The sequence below is a fragment of the Condylura cristata genome, unplaced genomic scaffold, assembly GCF_000260355.1.
Source record: "Condylura cristata isolate star-nosed mole 26May11 unplaced genomic scaffold, ConCri1.0 scaffold00023, whole genome shotgun sequence".
Lineage (NCBI taxonomy): Eukaryota > Metazoa > Chordata > Mammalia > Eulipotyphla > Talpidae > Condylura > Condylura cristata.
Genome location: NW_004567124.1, coordinates 6,237,339 through 6,256,923, shown reverse-complemented (window position 1 = coordinate 6,256,923; position 19,585 = coordinate 6,237,339). Strand labels below are relative to the sequence as shown.

Sequence of the window (19,585 nt, the reverse complement as noted above, 5' to 3'; positions counted from 1 at the left end):
TGATTAGAGAGTGGCCTCACCAGGGACAGTGCAGCACACTTGATGCTTAATGAGCCTTCAGGGGCTCTTCAGAGCCCATTAAATAAGCCCAGGGGCCTTCCCTGGTGGTACAACGTGTTAGAACACAGCACTACAAGCTGGCCACAGTGCTTCAGTGTGAGTTCGATCCCCAGACCTGGAGGTGGCCCACATGGCACAGCAGACCTCTCCTGACCTGCCTGCTGCTCAGCAGTGTACTTTGTAGATCTGCTCCCCATTCTGTCTCTGGTGAATCCTTTCACTACTCCTGTACCTCTGGCCTGTACCCCAGTTCTGTATGAATAAATAATAAATCTTTTTTTAAAAAATGGAGGGAGGGAGGGAGGGGGAGGGAGGAAGGAAGGGAAGAAGGGAGGAAGGAAGTCAGTCAGTCAGTCAGTCAGTCAGTCAGTCAGTCAGTCAGTCAGTCAGTCAGTCAGTCAGTCCAAGCTCCTGGGGCTGCTAGTGTAAGAGTGCCACACCACATGACCAGGCACAAGTGCAGGCAGGCACCTTCTCCTCCATCACAGGCCTCCTCCATGTCAGTCACACAGCCACACAGCTCACTGTGAAGCACTTCTTTGCTTAGGGGGTTCTGTCTGCCTGAAACACCCTGTCTTTCCATATCTGATACTGAAACTCCAAATACCATCCCTCTTGGAGATCTGCCTGCACTGCCTTCCTCGTGTCTCCATGTCACCACCTAGAAGTGATCTCTGCTTCCTCTGAAGCAGCAACTTGACTTCTGGCTTCATACTGCAATCCTTGGGAGCACCTGAGCACCTGTCTAGGCAACTCTGGTAGGTGAGCAGCTTTGGAAGATCAAGGGACACAACAAGCACCGGCCCAGAACTCTCTTTCCTGATCCCAGCATACCACATCCAGACAAATAAAAACGTTTAAAAAAAGAGAGCAAATCCCATGGATTCCACTTAGCATTGCGCTGAGTGCTCATGATCTGCGAGGCAGAATGATGGGTTTGGGGTCACACAAGACTTGGGCTCTGCCACAGAGAACATCACAGGGGATGGGGGAATGAGAGGGGGTGTGAACAAGCAGGCATCAAGTAATAATCACCCACAGTGGGGCTGGCTACACCAGCCCTGCGCGTAAGTGGCATGGGCTCACCAGCCACGTGTATATACTGGCGTGACCACGCTGCCCTAGAGTATAGGGCAAAGGTCTATGGGAGTCATGAAGGCATCACGGTTGTGGTGGCATCTGGTTGGGCTCAAAAGGCAAAATACATTGGGTGCACAGACAGAGGGAGGTCGGGAGGAAGAAAGTGGGGATAGGGTGGGTTGATGGGAGATGAGGCTGAAACCTAGGCAGGCATCAGACCTTGGCAAGGAGCTGGAGCACTTCTTGGCAGGTAAACAGGAGCACGGATGTGACATGGCGCAGCTTGCATTTTAGTGGCCTTTGCATCTCCTAAGTATGGACGGGCTGGGACGCTGTAAAGCAGCATCCACCAGAGCTGTGAGTGGTCTCCAGACACATAGGCCTGGGTTCAAATTCTGTCTCTGTCACTTGTAGCTGTGTGCCCTGGGCCAGCCACTTAACCTCTCTGAGCACCCGTGTCTCATCAGAAAGATGGGACTGGTAATAAAAATAGGAGAACATGTACAGAAAGTGCTGGAAATGTGTTGGGAGAGACAACTGAGCTGAAGCAAAGTCTAGACCTCCTTCCCTTTTAGCCTCAAATGTCACCTCACCACACAGATATCCCCCACTGTGGTAGAAAGATGGCCAAGTGGGAAGAGCACACACTCAGGAGAAACTGAGTGACCTTAGAGAAGGGTCCAGACTTCCTGGGCTCCGTTTCTTCAATCACAAAACAGGGGGCTTCCCGCAAGCAAGTCTGTACTAATCGGGAACTGAACTGAAAGTGCTGGGGGCAGGGGCAGGTTTTGACCATCAGCAGTCCCTTTTGGCTCCAGAAACCATGTACCTCCCACTCCCTTCCAGTCAGAGTTCCAGGCAGTGGGGTGCAGGTAGGAGCAGTTCGTGATTCCCTTCTCAAGGAGCTTTGTTTCCCATGGAGACCCAGCTCACGAGTCCACCCTGGAAGGTGTGTGTGAGTGTGTGGAGGGGGGATGCTGTGGGGGGTATGGTGCCTTTCCCTGCCTGAGTGGGGTGGGGGAGGGGTGTCAGCGTGCCTGCCAGCTCCTCACGGTGATGCCAGCTTGGAGACTTTCATTCTGTTCTGCTTTTGTCACGTTCTAGGCGGGTTCTCCCACTTTCCTCCCTTTCCCCAGTTCTCAAGACTCCCTGCATGCCATTTATTTAATTTTGTTCTCAGGGAGCAGATGGCCAGAGCTGAGTGAGGCAGAGCGTGCCTTCCCCCATCCTCCAGGGGCCCTCTCAGACACACTGCCCACACCTGACTCCAGGCCAACCTGTTTCTGACTTTCTCAGGTCGCAAAGCAGACTTTCAGGATGTGACAAACAGGCCAGACCCTTGCCTGACCCCTGACCCCGCTGGGATGGGACTGGGCCCAGTATTTCCTCCAGTCTGAGAGGCAGAGGGGGAGGGGAGGAGCAGCGCCTGGCCCTTCCACCCACGGCTGCCTCCCTCGGCCTGAGAAGGGGCTCTCAGATGGTCTGCTCCTCTCAGGTACCCACCACTTAGTAGTATGTTCCGTCCAAGGGTAGAGATGGGGGTGAGGACACCATCTACCTTCAGTCGTGGGTTCTGGGGTCCCTTTGGGTGCCCCAAACCAGCCTCACCCTCATCCCACATTGGTTGCTCCATCTCATGTCTCTAGGAAGCACCTTTGAAAAAAAGAAATCCCACACAGGAGGATAAAAACCTCTTCACCAGTTTCCAGGGAACAGCAAAAGCTGGGTTCCTCGGAAAGGGGGAGGCAAGTGCTGTGGGAGGGGACAGTCAAGGTGGGGAGATGGGCAGGAGGCCAGGTGGTCTGCCTTCTGTGGCTTCCCACTGAGCACCCGGCCTCCAGGACTTGGCTGGGACTTGGGTGAGGTCTCAGCCTCTGCCACAGGCCACTGCCATGGAGTGAGCGCTCACGCTTCTCACCCTTGTGGTCTGGGACAGAGACAGACCCAGCTCTGGGACTCACCAGCCACGAGACCTCTCTGTGCTTTGTTCTCCACCTAACATGGAAGAATAGCTCCTTCCTCTCTCCATCCTCCCATGGGGCTTTCCTGAAACATCAAGGTCCTCCCCCCACAAAGCCAGAGACGTCTCTTCTGGAACTTTTCCTCCTCCTTCCTCTGCACTGGTGGTTCTAGCTTTTGCTCAAAGTTCTCCGAGGATGGGAGTATGCCCTCTTCACCCCTTCCTCCACTCTTCTGATGTGAGCCCCTCCCACCCACACACACACAGGATCAGCCTCTGAAAAGTGCTCGGTCAATGCACATTAAATGGAACTCACGGGAAACAGAACAGAGAAGCCAGTGCAGTCGGTGGCCCGGACTATTGAATTCTTTCTTGTTCAAAATTAGAATTCTGGGATGAATAGCAGCTCCTTTTATGCACAGATCTTCAAAAAAGCACTTGCTGCCGTGTCCGCAGCTCCCTTCTGTCCCCGTCACGGTGACTGGGCCCCACTGTGCGGTGCTGACACAGAGCCCACTGTCCCGGGGAGCCCGCAGGCATGCCAGATGCCGGCAGAAGGTGGCCCAGGCGGTTCTGTGAGGGGCTGCAGGCTGGGCAGAGCAGCACACACGGAACAGCAAGTGTAATTGCTTTCTGGTGATTCATCTGAAGTTGCTTTAACCTTGACAGCCGGTGCAGTGCAGTGAAAAGCCAACCCGAGAACTGCAGCCTCCCAGTTGGCAGGACGCCCCTGTAAAACTGCCTCCCAGTGAGCAACGAAGGACTCACCAGGAACCCCCACCTGGGGGGAGGGTATGAGTCAGGCAGCTGCCCCCACTCATGGCTGCACTGTCCCCCTGCAGGTCCCAGGATAAAGCGAGGCACAGGAGGGTGGTGCATGGGGATGGAGGTAGGGAGGACTCTCAGAGGTCAGTGGGAAGGTCACAGGGGTGGGTGGGGGATTGATTAGGTGAGATTTGCTAGGTTTTATCTTCCTGGAAACAGCATCATTCAGAACTGGAAAATCGGCACTAACTTCCCCACTTCATAGATGAGAACACTGAGGCTCACAGAGAAGGAAAGGCCTAGGTCACCTAGTTGGAAGAGGGCCCCAAGGGTTTCCTGTGTGTTGTGTCCCTGGACTTTCCTTCCTCTAGAGGCAGCATGGAGCTGTGGGAAGAACACAAATTCTGGGCACTAATCTCTTATCTGCTGCGCATTCACTGGGTGGGTATCAGAAGTGACACTACTTTCCTGAGCTTTCATTTCTTCATTTGGAAGTAAAGATAACACACACAGCCCCTTTGAGTTGTTGGGATGTGAAATGAGGTGACCTATGTGAGCATTAGCACTGGGCAGGAAGAGGAACCCCATCCACTCTCCTACTGTGGCCCTTCACACTTCTTTCTGATCATCCTTCTCTCCCACTGCTCATGCTCGGGTTCCTGTTTCTTCTTGGGCAAGGAGCCCCCAGAGTTTTGGTATATCCCTTTCCAGGAGACCCACAAAGCCAGGCTGACCCACCCCCCTGTCAGGCCTTGCATCTCCTTTTGGGTTCTCACCTGCCCAGGAAAGAGGCAGGAACATTGACCCACCTCCCATTATTTTGTTCTGTGGCATGTCCTGTGCTGCTGACTGAGATGTCTCCATGTGTGTCAGTGAGATGTGTGCCCAGAGCCCTTGAGACAGGGAGCCTTCCTGAGGGAAACCAGGCAGATTGCAGTGGAATCTAGAAATTGCTAATTCCAGTGCCTTGGCCTGACCTATAGTCACATCTGACCTCCAGGCCTGTGCAGAGAGTCAGGAGATTAAGGAAACTTCAGATCATCTACACAAAAGTCTAGAGAACAACTTGGACTATTTGCTTTGATGTAATGAGACCCATGGAAGACAGCTCCAGCCTTGAATTCCCTGAGAATCAAGTGGGAGATAAAAAGCATGGGATTCAGGAGCCCCAGAATCAACTTAGAGCTCTCTGGGTGACCTCAAGCCAGCAGTTTCCCTTCTCTGGTCGTTGGTTTGCCCAGCTATAAAGCAGAAGGCGTGGGTCAGACAACTTCTGAGGCCCCCACCAGTTCCAAGTTCAACAGTTCCAAGTTAAATCATTAGATCTCAGTGACCAGAAATTCGGTTCTGGGATCCTGTATCAGGTTTCCTAACACTCCATTCCAGGACTATGTGTAAAAGATATGTAGACGGAACTACAGGCTGCCCAAGCCATAATACTACAGGGTCTTTGACTCAGCTCTGGTGGATCAGCAGTGAGCATCAAGGAAAGATGCAAAGGCTCTGTGACACCCAAGCAGGCATGAGGGTCAGATTCCTCATGCTAATCTGAAGCCAAGGAGCCCGGCACAAGCAGTGGGGTGACTACAGATAGTCAAGGCTGATGGACGGAAGACAGAGTCCCCAAGAATGTTGTGGGAATGGACTTGAAGGTTGATTTCCTCTAAACCATTCTTGCAAGCCCATCAGCCTAATTCTCATATGGTCTCTATGCCCTTTCCACTAAGTCTTGATCCCTAAAATAGCCCTGTCCTCAGGGAGCATAGCCCCAAAGTTCTACCAAATACTCAAATGACTTTTAAAAAGGTAATTCTGTATTTGACCCTACAATACAAATCTATTACTTTAAGGAATAATGTTTAAGTTACTTAAACATTAATGTGCCATTAAATGGTGCTTCAAGATGTTTAGCAAAATATTTTCAACAAGTGGTACTAGAGGACTTGACATCTACGTGCCTGGAGTTGGACTCTGACCTTATATGATATAAATATTAACTCAAAGTGGATCAAGGACTCAGATGTAAGTGCTAAAACTATAAAACCCTTCGACAAGAACATTGGGTTTGGACAGTTTTTATGAAATTGGATCTGACAGTGATGGCTCAGACATGATGCCAAAGACACGAGCAACAAAACAGACAAAATGGACTTCATCAAAGCTAAAAATTTTGTGCATCAAAGAACACTATCACTGAGTGAAAAGGCAACTCAGGGAATGGGGGGAAATCACATATCTGAAAAAGGATTAATATGCAGACTATATAAAGAACACCTACAGCTCAGCAAGCAAGAACAAATCAACCCTATTAAAATTAGGCAAATGGGGCCCTCCCTGGTGGCGCAGCGGGTTAAAGCACAGCACTAAGAAGCCAAAGCCACTTCAACATGAGTTTGATCCCACCCTGAGGTGACCCACATGGTGCAGCAGACCTCTCCTGACCCACCCACTGCTCCCCTCAGCAGTGTACTTCCTTGATCTGCCTGTTCTGCTCCTCACTCTATCTCTGGTGAATCTTCTCACCACCCCTCACCACCTCTGGCTATACCCCATAAATGCATAATAAATATGCATAAATACATCTAAAAAATATTTTAAAAATAGGCAAGTGACTTCAATCCGCATTTCTTTAAGAAAATACACAAAGGGTCAACAAACTCACAAAAACATGCTCAAAAATCATGAGTGATAAGGGAAATACAAGTCAAACGCACCATGAAATACCACTTCAAGCCCACCGTAGCAATGAACAAACAAAACAAAACAACCAGAAAATGACAAGTGCCGGTAAGGATGTGGAGCAAGACAACATGCACAGCACCGTTCACTGCAGTCAAGAAGTAGCAGCAACTCAAGCATCCAGAGACGACTCAATGGATAGACAAAACGTGGTATGCACACAGGTACAGGGAACAGCCTCCAGCCAGAAAAGCAAGTCTACAAGATGGTGAACCTGAAAATACGCTGTGATGTGACAAAAGGATGACCCAAGGACACCGTAATGTGGTTCTTGTTATGAGTCATCTGGGTAGTTCAAATCTTAGCGACAGAAAATAGAATGATGGCTGCCGATGACCAGGGAGAGGGGGAAAGAAGTGGGTGTTTAATGGCTACCCAACTTCAGTTGGAAAAGATGAAAAATTTCTGGAGGTGGTGAACCCGTAAAGTGAAGGCACTTAAGTACCATAGAACTATACAGTTGAAATGATTTAAAAGTGAAATTTTATGCATCTTTAACATAGACACACTCACACACACACCCCTCTAACCAAATGTACCTTAGTTGGGAAAGCTCTAAAGGGGTCCCAGGCTACTTTGGGAGTCTAGGCACATTTCTGAGCTGGAAAATGTTTTATTTGCATGTGAGGAGAGCCGACAGCCAAGTCAGCCAGGGGTCCCACAAACGAGTCAAGATAAGAACACACTGGACTTGGCAGAAGCTGCTCTTGGTGGTGGTCCAACTCACTTGCTGCTGGCTTCATTACTCAGGCTCGCTCTAGTCCTGCCTCGTGCCCAGCGTGTGCAGGAGAGTGGGGGTGTGGGTTTCACAGACAGTAAGACAGCGTGTAGCGAGTTTCTTGCCTTAGGTTCTCTCTGTGGCTTTGGGTAACACAGTTGAGTGGAATCTAAGACTGGGGGCGGGCAGTGGAGGATGGGCTTCCTCTCCTGTGTTTTGCCCTCATCCTTGCGGGGAGGCCTGAGACTAAAACCAAAATGCCATTCTACAGAAAAGCACTGTGGGACGGCAAGCAGAGAAGCAGGACCCAGGAAATACAATAATTAAATAATACAATAAGGCTTAAATTTCCAAGTTGATTCTCTGGTATCATTTATAAAAGTTAACAGGGCATATTTAATTTAGGAATTGGCTCACGTCCTTCTTCTTACAGCTGAAACCTCATAAATGAAATATACTGGACCATTGCCCGGTGCGGAAATAAAAGTTATGAATAATGTTTCTATCTCAATCATTGTCAGTACTTTAATATTCCTAATTACTTTAAAAAGCTAGATATTCAATATAGGAAAACTTTTTTTTTCTTTTTATCTCCACTTGTGAGATTAGTGCAATTTAATAAGAGTCACTCTGTCGTCTTTATTCAGTGTAAACTGACATTTCATCCTTTTACTCTTCATTATTATATGGGATGGAGGTTTATGACCAAGCTTGCACTACTCCATTTCCCCATATTGGTCTGTCTAACATCTTGGAATTATTCACAATAGCTGACGTGTCCACCCACCAGGCAAGTCAGCATCCCCTCACTTCCTTTATAGCAGAAAGAAATTAGTCCAGGCCCTAAAGAAATTACGCCATGGGGCTATAAGTCTGCTGAAGAAAGAAAAGTTCCCCACCCCCACCACAGAACTGGGTCCGTCCTCTTTGTGTCTGTCAAAGTCATAAATCCTGTGGCAGCCACAAAGGGCAGGGCAGGGCAGGGCCAGACAGTACAGTGATGGATCTTTATAACCCTCCTTGCCACTTCCAGGAATTTATCCCGAGAAAAAATTGGGACACGTGGGTAAAGATGTATCCACAAGAAGAATCGCTGTAGCTTTTTAATATAGGGCCACAGCTCCTTATCCATCAGCTCAACCATGCAAAAAAAACCCTGAGACATCCAAAAGAAAATTTTTTGAAAGTTCAGAGCCAGAATTCGTTTAGAAGCAAAATCTTCACAGAACTAATCTGTGATTATCTATTGTCTTAATGTAAGTAGAGATATACAGTCATATTCACATTAGAAATATCACTGTTTCATCTGAGGGTATAGCCCAGTTCAGCTACTATACACCTTTCTAAACTCTGAAAAGTATCTAAATTCTGAAACCAACAGGCCCTAAGAATTTTGAATAAAAAATGGTGGGTCTAGAATAGTGAAAAATCAGGAACAACCTAAAAGCCCTACATGAATAAGAAGCTGGTTAAATAATCTGGGTAACCCATAGAATGAAATTCTAGAAGGTCATTAAAATTTTAAAGGGATATTCATGTTTATTGACAAAGAAAGAAGGCAGGACATAATATTGAATCTAAAACACAAGTTACAGACTAGTACATACATTTAAATGAAGTAATAAAAGTTTCATCAGCTCTAACTCTAAGAACAAATGTGTAGAGAAGTAACAGGGAAGTTGAGCAAATGCCAGAAATGGTTACCCTGGCTACATGGAGTTCACCTTTTGGCCTATATTTTTGAGGCAGTTTGAATTTTCTTTTGAACACAACATATATACACACACACACATATATATGTATATACGTATGCATATGTATGTGTATATAGACAGATCCTTTCAGAAATCTCCAGAGTACACACTGCACCAACTGGGACAGCCATCCCTATGGATATTGGTCCCCCAAAGGCCTTAACACCCCACAGAGCACGAACAGACAGACAGGCATCCTCATCCAGTAGCACAGTAACAAGCAGGCTCAAGCATCTTGGAGTAAACCTAGTCACCATTTGTGTTCCAAGGTTAATTCACCTAATTCTACAACAATCTCTCAGGACCACATCTTTCAAGCAGATCCTTCCTTCCTCTGTGATCAACTATGTTTTCTCATCAAAAGACCTGTTTCAACTTTAGGCTGAATTAACAGGGTAAGCATCCAGGAAACAGCAAAGCATATAACAAGAGTGCATGTTTAGAATGCAGGTTTTCAGTGGCAGTCTCAGTTCCACCATTTAGTAACTACTGTGTGTTGACTAGCAGAGTTTTTTTTTTTTTTTTTTTAAGATTTACGCATACAGAACTGGGGTACATGCCACAGGTCCAGGGGTGGTGAGAGGATTCACCAGAGATAGTGGAGAGCAGAACAGGCTGACTGATGAAGCATACTGCTGAGGGAAGCAGCAGGCTAGACAGGAGAGGTCTGCCGGGTCAGCAGAGGTCTACCGCGCCATGTGGTCACCTCCAGGGCCAGAGATCAAACATGCACTGAAGCAGCTGAGGCTAGCTTGCAGTGCTGCGTCCTAACCTCTTGTGCCACCAGGGAGGGCCAGCACAGTTCTTTTAACCTCTCTGTGCTTCAACTTTGTCATCTGCTATATGGAGATAGTATTAATTCCTACACCATAGGATTGTTATAAAGATTAAGTGAGGCAATAAAGTATCTACCTACTGCACAGTATAATTCAATAAATAGTACTGATCCCAATTATTATTTTTCCATATAAGCCTGCAGTTGTGTAGTCTAATACAGCAATGACAGCTTAGGATGGATAAAGGCCCCAGAAATGAAAGAAACCATCTGGGAAGGCAGTTCAGACTACCTCATGTGAGAAACATAGGAGAATAAACACTCAAGGAGGGACATGATCGCTATCTCCTAATACCTGAAGTCCAGACTTGGTTTCTTCTATGTGGCATCCATAGCTATTATCAACTCTTTTGAGGCCACCATGTTCACACACACTCTGAGGCCTGTCTACTGAGCCCCTAGGGAGGAATTCTAAACATGGGATGGAGGGTGTGGTGATCGTTAACCCCACCCTGGACTTGATCATGAGCAAGAGCCAGTCAGCAGAAGCTGGGGACGAGCTGCACTGGAATGAAGGGAAAACTTCCCAACAGGAGCATCAGGATGTCAGCAGAGGCTGGAAAGCACTTGGCAATCATTCAATGATCTGAGCAATTCTGAGAATGAGCCTATGAATTCCCATAATTCAGTGCTGCTGGCCCCACATCAGGCCCAACTTTCAGGGCTTCCAGAGGAAGCAGTACATGCCTGAGTCGTCTTCAACCCCTGGGGACAGACTCAACTGAGGAAACTGCTAGACTGATCAGAGCCACGTCTGCTGTCAGAATTGGGGGTGAAATTAAGGTAACGAGGCTATTTCCCTAAGCGCATGGTAAACTCACTCTGGGGGCAAGACTTAAACTGTAAGGTCCCTTACCGACGGCTGTCTTCATCCCATTTTTTTTCACCAGACTGGAAACCTTGAGAAACACAGACCAACCCTAAAAGACCCTTCCATTTGCCCCACCCGCCCCAGCACAGAACACCATGCAGGGGGCTGGCACTGCCAGGGGATTTATAGGCACTCAGGGCCCCCTGGGATTCGTGCTGTACTTCAGCTTCCAACAGGCGCCAACATTACAATCTGGCAACAGCAAGTAGACCTGGCCCAGCAGGGTTCACCCAATCAACTTAGCTAGTGCTTCATCAAAGATTCATTGTAAGCAGAGTTACATAAAACAAAACACAGATGAGGGAGATAAAAGCCCTCAACATCTCCCCAGTTCAAGTCCACAGGAAACCAGGCTAATACACACGTCCCTCAGGTTACTATTCACTGTCTGGAGGAGTCTCTGACCTTTTTCCTCAGTGCAGTCACCTTACAGCAGGGGAACAGGTAAAAGGAGGAGGCCATGCTCATGGGAGTCTTCAGGCACTGAAGTCAGTCTCTCAGGCACTCCCAATCAGATCCTAGAATCCCTGGCCCAAGATAACCACCCAGGCACAAAATAAAACCACATCCGGTAGCCTTGCTTCGGCTGGTACATTCTCAGGCACTGGGCAGTTAGGGAGCCAAGACCCTGGGGGAAAGGGATGCTTCCACGTGGGCAGTGAGAGTGAAAAAAAAAGGTCCAAGAGGACCACTTTGGCCAATGTGGGCCAAACATCCCCTTCCCTAAGTAGTCACAACCTTTGCAGCTGCAACAGGATGGGACTGGAGTTGGTGCCTAAACGTGGGGAAATAATGGGAGTTAGATCAGCCCAGTCATCTACTCTAATCACAATAAAAAACCCAGTTCAAAGCATGAAGAAAACCGGGCTTTAACACTAATCACGGACTCCTTAAAAATAAACTATGACCGGCCCCTCCCTGGTGGCGCAGCGGGTTAAAGCACCGCACTAAGCTGAAACCACTTCCGCATGAATTCGATTCCCGTCTGCCCCGGAGGAGACCACATGGCGTGGCAGACCTCTCCTGACCCGCCCGCTGCTCCCCTCAGCAGTGTACTTCATCGATCTGCCTGTTCTGCTCCCCGCTCTGTCTCTGGTGAAGTCTTTCGCCACCCCTGAGTCTCTGGCCTGTACCCCAGTTCTGTATGCACAAATAAATAAATCTTTAAAAATAAATAAATAAATAAATGACCATGGCATGACTAATCATTTTTAAAATATGCCCATGGAAAGCATCATTTACAACTATTCAGGGAAAAGGAGCCAGCGAAGGACTGGTCTTCATCTGGGCTCTTGGCAGAGAATCCCTTGAGCAGGTGCCACATGTACAGCAGCTTCTCAGTGACTGGCCCTACAGCAGAGATGCTACCCCATGCTGTTGTGGGTCACTGGGTCAGTCCCAAGAGTACCCATTTCACTACAGGCTTAACAGGAAGTCTTCTGAAGAGTGTGGGCAGAGAAATATATGATACAGTGCCTTGGTCCCATGAACATACCATTCTCCTGCATTTGGGGAGACAGAGACATTCAGGGCCCACCTGTCTCATGAATCAGACCTCTGAGCCTCAGAGAGCCCTCACAGAGCTGAGCCTTTGGAACAGCAGAGACAAGAACCAGGCCTGAACCACAGTGACCTTCTGGGTCTGCACCCTTGGGTGGCATCTCAGTTTCACCTTAATCCGCAAACACCTTACTGAGAGGCAGTAAATGAAAAGTCAGAGTGTGTCAATGGCCCCACAATTCCCAACACATGTAACACACATTATCACTCCAACTACCACAGATCATTACCCCAAAACCCTAGACCTCTCCATGCCCAGTCCCACCATGTACTGAGCTCAGGTCTGCCTCCGCCTGGATGCACACAGTCCCCCGACACAAAGCATTCGTTCAGCATGTACATGGCATGACCCTTTCCAAGCCAGAGCCAGGGGCTGCCTGACTCCCAAAGAATTCAGACTCACCGCTGGAGCAGTCAGGCCCTCCCCAGCCGGGTTCACAGTGGCAGGTGTCCGGGGAGACGCAGCGGCCATGGACACACTCCTCCGTACACAGGGCTGCAGGGGCCGGGGAAAGGGAGGAAGAACAGGAACATGGTGAAGATCAACAATCTGGTTAAGGTGCATGAACCCCTTTATAATGACCCCCCAGGGCTCAGGGCTGATCAGAAAACATCACTATTTGGGGGGAAATCCAGTCACTTCTGGGCTAAGTCACTGAATTAACTCTAAAATGGATCTAACAAGAATGTGCTTCGCCCCAACCTCATTTGAAGCCCAATCCTGAGAAGCAGGATTTCCTAAAACATTTCCCCCAAGGTCTAACACAAGAGACCCCACCCACACTCCCCCCACCACACCTACCCCCCTGCCCTGGCCCATCAGCTCAGGAGGGACTGTCATGTCATCTCTTGCTTTCCCCATTTTGTAGAGGCCCTGAGATGTATCAGGTTGCCAGAGAAGAACAGGTTCCTCTCACGTTTCCCCCACCTTTCTGCCCTCCTCCCCAAATGTCCCTATTTTGGGGCTCTCAAATGTCAGCAAATCTGCAAAGTACACAAATGCTGAGGAAAAAGCAACAGCTAATTATAAGAAAGTAATTAAAAGAGACATCCACGATGATGATAATTGTAATTAGAAAGTGCCTGGCAATTTCTTATCACGCAGTCAAACGCCACAGCCTTGTGAGCTGGGAGGCAACAGCAGCAAAGTTTCCATCAACGACTCAGTGCTGAGCAGCTTATTGGCAGTAGTTTGAGGAAGGGAGATTACTCCTCTCCTCCTCTGACATCCACGTTTTCTCAAGGTCATCCTTGGCAACTGAGAGATCTGCTCCACCATCGAATCCATCAGTGAAGGATTATAGAAAACCCATGTGTCACCAGTTCTGTAAGCGGGGGAAATCAGCAACTAACATCAACCCTGTCAATTTCTTGGAAGGGATCTAGATGAAGCACTTTTTTCTGACAAGCAACTAGACACCTTTCCTGTTGAGAACTGGCCTGGGGGGCAGGTGCCCCGATGGCGAGTTTTGAGGGGCTGCCACTGGCCTCTGAATGCCCATCGACTGGCACACCTACTGCCCGACGTGAATGCCCACTGAGAGGATACTGTAAGGTTAGACAAATAAATCATTTTATGGTTTGTGGGGGGTCCCCAGCTCCTTCCAAACACAAGTGCTGGCTCTGAAGATGTTGCCTCAGCTTTGCCCGGACCTCCAGGCCAGGCTGGTGCATTTCAGTAGCCCCACTGACCAGTGGACTGCAGTCAGCTGTCCCCTGCAAGCCTGGGAGAACCCTGGCACCTGTGTCCTGCTCATTTGTACAGGTGACTTTGGGAGGGACCTGGCTTGTGCTAAAGAATTCTGCAACCCTTTCTTGGAGCTTGTACTAACTAGTGCATTTCCCACTGTGGAACTGGGCTGGACATTGACCTCAGTCTCCAGCTCTACTTAAAGCCATGGTGAGCTGCTCAAATGATTGCTAAAAACAATCTCAGTCTGTCACTCATTGCCTGGCTTCCTGTCTCCTCCAGACTTTCCAGACAAGCTCAAACAGGTAAACATCCCCTGTGCACTTAGGACACCAGTGTCCCTTCCCCTGGCTCCAGCTGCTCACTCCTCCTCTCACCCCACAGCATTAGCTGTGAAGTCCCAACCTGCTGGCCCTTCTGCATTCCAGCAGACCCTTCTCAGGAGCCCTTCGGACTAGCTCATGACACCTCTAGCTGCCTTTTCACTGCAGAGAGTACAACACCTTGGTTCCTAAGGCTTCTGCTGGGCAGACAGAGAATATGCCCTGCTGAGTGTCAGGGCTGGGATACACCTCAGAAATAATCATGTCAGCCCCCATTTGATTCACGGAGAAACTGAGGCCTCGGAGACAGTGGTTGTGACCTCGGGGACAGTGTGTGAACTCTTGGCTGGGGAGGAAGGAGCTGGGGTGAGGTTCCCAGAAGAAGAGGTCTCGGAAGGTGGAGGAGGGGAGAGGTGGCCCAGACCACGGGGACTTTGAAATGCAGGCTAGTCAGGACAGGGTGCTGGGGGCAGCTCGTGGGAGGAGGGAGGAAAGCCAGGGGAGAGAGGGCTGATGGCCCAGTGTCTTCAGCCCTTGGGTCTCCCCTGGCCCTCTGACCTCTGGTCCATCTCCAGAACCCTCTCCTTAGCTGGCAGGGAGGGACCCTCAGAGTCCTGAGCCAGCTCCAGGCAGCATTTTCCTGGAGCCACTGAACAGTTAGTGAAGCACCTTTCTACCCCCAGCCCTGCATCTATAGTGCTCTAATGACCTGTATGCAGAGGACAGAGGACAGCCATCCCACAAACCCTCACTCTGGGGCTGTGGCTGCTGTGCCTGTGGTCCCTTCAAATCTGGGTGTTGCTCCCCTCCTCACCCTGGTATCATGCCTGGGCTTTTTGCTTGTCAAAATCTCAATCCATTCATATTTCATAGGTGTTGTTAGACAGTGTTGTTTGAGGCATGAAATATTGATAGCAAATACCCACGGCTCAAATGGCCGTATTTGGCAATGGAGCTTCTGTGTGTTTGTGTACCCGGCGGGGAGGGGGGAGGAATGGGGGTGCTTCTGGGAGAGTAGGCAGCCCCTCTCCAGAGCCTGGGGTTTACACAGTGGCCATTTCTTGAGTCTGAGTGTCCCCTAGTTCTTTCTGACTCCAGACCCCCATGCCAGCTCACCCCAAGAAGGGGTGGAGTTTATATTCTGCGACCCTGGTCTCCCCTTTTCCCTGTCTCCTTTAACACCAAATGGGGCACTGTGTTGAGGCCCTCTTTCCACCCATCAGCTGTCGTGGATGAGGAGTTAAACCCAGAATGGCAAACCCGGACCCAGCAATGCCACTTAGGAACTCTACACCTCCAGCAAGTTACTTCCATTTCTGTCAGTCCCCATCTGTTCAGAGGGAGATGGTGGCAGAATGGGCCTCAGGCCATTCTGTGTGTGGGCATGGGATGAATTGACTAAGTACCCAGAGCAATGCCTGGCCACACTCAGTACTCGATGAATCTTGCCATTATTAGCAGTGTCACCTCAGACCCAAGACAAGGCAGGGTCCTTACCACCATGGCCCCTGTCACCCTCCACTTCCACCCTTCCTCAAGGTGCAAGCCACATAGGACAGGTGGTGGGGACCTGCTGATAGAAGCCTGGTGGAGACAGGGCTGCTGGAGGGCAAGCTCCTCTCCACCACAGTATGGACGATGTGATGACCTAAGTAAAATCCACTACCTACCAGCAACAATTACAGAACAATAAGCAAATCATTTAACCTTCCATGCTTCAATGTTCATCTGTAAAACAGAGATAGTAACAGTAGCTACCTCATGGGTTATTGCAAAGATTTAATGAAATAATACAGGCAGAGTGTTTAGACCAGAACCTGGCACACAGTAAGTGCTCCATAAACATAAGCCACTGTCACGCACACACCACGCATCACTGGACCTGGTGTCCAGGTCTAAAACAGGTGACAGCTGCTGCTACTGTGGAGAGCTGTGGAGTCGAGGTTACTGAAGGACTAGAAAGAAACATGGTGGGCTTTTAGAGAACAAGGGCCTCTTGTATGGGAAAGGGAGTATGTTTTTGTTGGCAGGACTAAATGCTCAGACCTTGTACAAACAAGGGGGGTGGAAAAGTACAGAGGCAGAGGTAGGTGTGTGTGTGTGTGTGTGTGTGTGTGTTTCATTATCATCCCCAGCCCGCACCTCGAGACTGCATTGCGTTTGTGTGTATGTGTGTGTGTCTGTGTGTGTGTGTCTGGTTCATTATCATCCCCAGCCCGCACCTCGAGACCGCATAGCCGTAGCCCGGCTGGCCCGGGGTTAAGAGCTACCACTTATAGCTACTTCCTGTCATGACATTTCCTGAGCACCTGCTCTCAGCCAGCCCCAGGGATGTCACACACATTATCCCAACCTCTGCCACAGGCCACCCTAGCACGAGCTAGTGATGTCAGCGCCCAGCACTCCTTTGTAAACCTCCAGCCTCTAGAGGACTGAGGTCACGTTCTAGTCGGCCTTTCAACCCCTCATGCTGCCTGGTGAATAGCAGGTGCTCAGTTTGTGGGTCCCCAGGAGTGAGGCACCAAAGTACCTGCTGAAAAGGCATGACTGTCATTGAGTTTCAGGGCTCAGACACAGAGTCACCAAATGCCTATACCCGGTACCCTGGCTCAGGCCGTTTCTGGACTGTGGGGTCTGGAGGGACAGAGGTGTGGGGTTACAGCAGCCCTGCCATGGGGGTGAGGACAGCTGGGTTTGCATTTACCAGTGTCTATCTCAGCAATAGCAAGCAACTGACTTTGCTCTCTAGGCCCTGCAGCTGCACCTGTAATTCAGAAGCAGACAAGATAAGGTCTGAGTTTTAAGGGGAAGGATGTCCTAAAGGAACTCTGCAGAGTCTCATGGACTCTACTCCAGCTTTCTGGACCCTACACTGTACTCCAGTGATTGGCAACTACAACTCCCAGCAGTACCGGGGAGAGAACTGCGAGGACCCAAGGGCGGAGCTAGCAGGAAGAAATTCTGGGACATTTTGGGGGGATAAATAAGGGGTGACTGCAGCTCTCTGGCGCTCCCTCGCTCTCTTGCTTGGGAAGCAGCTCTCTGGACTGCGTGACTCCATGTGTTCAGTCAGCCTAGCCGTAAGGTATTCCAGTTACTTTGTATCCCACTCTCTTTCCCTGGGCTGTTTCCTGTTCCTTTACCCTTTTGTAAATAAACCCATTATTGACCCTTTTGTGTGTACCTGCAGTGTAACTGAATTGTAAGCGTGGGGGTGAGGCCCCACAAACAGGCTCCCCAGTTCACTCTGGGCTACCCTGTAACATGAGGTCCCATTCAGCTAAGAACCACGCAAACTGTCACCGCACCCACCCCACCAGTACACACCTGACAACTGCTGTTGTTCTAGTTCCCCTTCCTGATCCCAAGCTCCCCTTCCCAGTGCCTAGTAACCTTCTACCCTTGACATCTCACAGACCATTGGTTTCCCTGTCCTCTACTCCTTTGGAAAAGGTGCTGGTTAGGAGCCAGGAGACCCGAGCATACGTTCAGGCTCCGTATGACCTCACACACGATTCTGGGTACATAGCTTCCTCTCTCATCCAAGGACATTGGTCCACAGAACCCAGAGTTCCTCCCTTTGCTGATGCTCCTCTTCCGATCTAGGGCTGCTCTGGTTCCACCACATCACCTTACAGCAGCCGGAAGCTTGAAATGCTCCCCAGCCCTGCATCACCTCTTCTCCAAGGCTGGACAAGGACTTCACCACCCAGCACCACCAAGAAGTCACCTCCAGCCATGGCATGGGTACAGGATGAAGGGTGAACTGTTTTCCCACCAGAGCCCCCTACCCACACCATGGCCCTCAGTTGGCGCAGAGGTCTTCTCTTCCCTCACAAATAGGGGGACATGGCACACTTGACCTCCTGCCACGACCCCCTTTAGTGTGGGGTCCATTGGTCTCCCCAACTAGACTGTGAGCTCCTTGAGGGTAAACCCAGGGTCTCAAACATCCTGGACATGTGCTGCCAGCCGGCACAGAGGCGACACCAGCAGCACTTTTCCTCATGATGTGCGCATCCTCACATACAACTCCACTCATGCCTAGATTTTGCGGACTCTCTGCCAAACCCTCCATCATCTAACCAGTTGGGCTGGATTCTGAGGTTTTCCCTTCTTGGTTGACCACTAGTTACTCCCTTGGACTGTCTACCCAGCACGCTCCCCCCCACACATACTTTTTCCATTGCTTTCAGTAATTATCCCAATGTACCCTCCAGCTGTGCATCCTCTCTCCCCTCTGGTTTTCCAATTGCATTTGCCCCTTCAATAAGGTCTGCCTTTCTGCTTTTGAAGGGGGAAATGTGGCTAACTCTGCAGGACCTCAAGTGCACCAGCCTGCCCTGGCTAATGTTGTGCATGAGTGAGCACACTCCCCAGTAAGGCCAACAAACCAGCCAGCAGAGCACAGTGCACTCTGTCCTGCAAATAGCTGAAGCCCACTACTTTGTATCAAGTAGAAGCTACAAGAAGCCCCAGGTCCTGTACAAACATGCACCCCACTCTTTGCCAGGCACATTTCTTGGGCACATTTCCTGTCCCCCCCACCCCTGCACCTACAGACCCTATATATACCCATGGGCAGTCTTAATAAATAGACTTCGGACTTCAGACCCCAGGCTCCTGCTTCAGTTTCTCCCAGCTCGGAGTGAATGTAGCAGCGTCTCCGAGCGAATGTAGCAGTCAGTGCACCCCTCAGCGGGTTTGCAACAGACATCCCCATTGGCTGAGCCTCACCTACACTCCAAGTGGTGAGTCTCTGGCACATCTGGTTTTGTAAGGGGTATTGACAAACCTGGGAGCAGGAGGCTGTGGACATGTGAAACTGAGGGCCATAGGGGTAGTGGAACTGGGGGTGTGGAGATTGTTTGGCTGAGGTTGGGGGGGCAGGTCACAGTGGACAGTCTGCAAGGCTGCCAAAGGGAATTGGGAGCTACTCTGACCCAGCTAGAACAAGGACCACAGGACCCTCATGACAAGGGGGCAGATTTCAACTTCCCTCCGGCCATGACTGACACCTGCAGGCTTTAGCAGTTGAAAGGGTGTTTCTGTAGGTAAGGAGCAAACCATCACCCCGAATGCTCAAACGACTGGAGGTTAAGTCTCAGAAAGTGAACTCTGACTTTCAGATACAACCCAGCTGGTTGTAAAGTTTGGATGGAGCACAGCCAAGAGAGCCCAATGGTGGACATACTGTCTATGGCTGCTTCTTCTGCAACCATGACAGTCA

The 19,585-nt window shown here is 49.8% G+C and overlaps 1 protein-coding gene across 8 annotated transcripts in view; it reads right to left on the bottom strand.

Moving 5' to 3' along the window:
* The window catches only part of MEGF11 (multiple EGF-like-domains 11), a 208,855-nt gene that overhangs the window by 149,295 nt on the left and 39,975 nt on the right, over positions 1 to 19,585 (bottom strand). For all 8 annotated transcript variants that reach the window (XM_004687655.2, XM_012728728.1, XM_012728729.1 and 5 more), the window contains one exon: positions 12,746 to 12,838. In XM_004687655.2, coding sequence (XP_004687712.1) covers positions 12,746 to 12,838 — 93 coding nt within the window. The remainder of the gene's footprint in view (positions 1 to 12,745; positions 12,839 to 19,585) is intronic.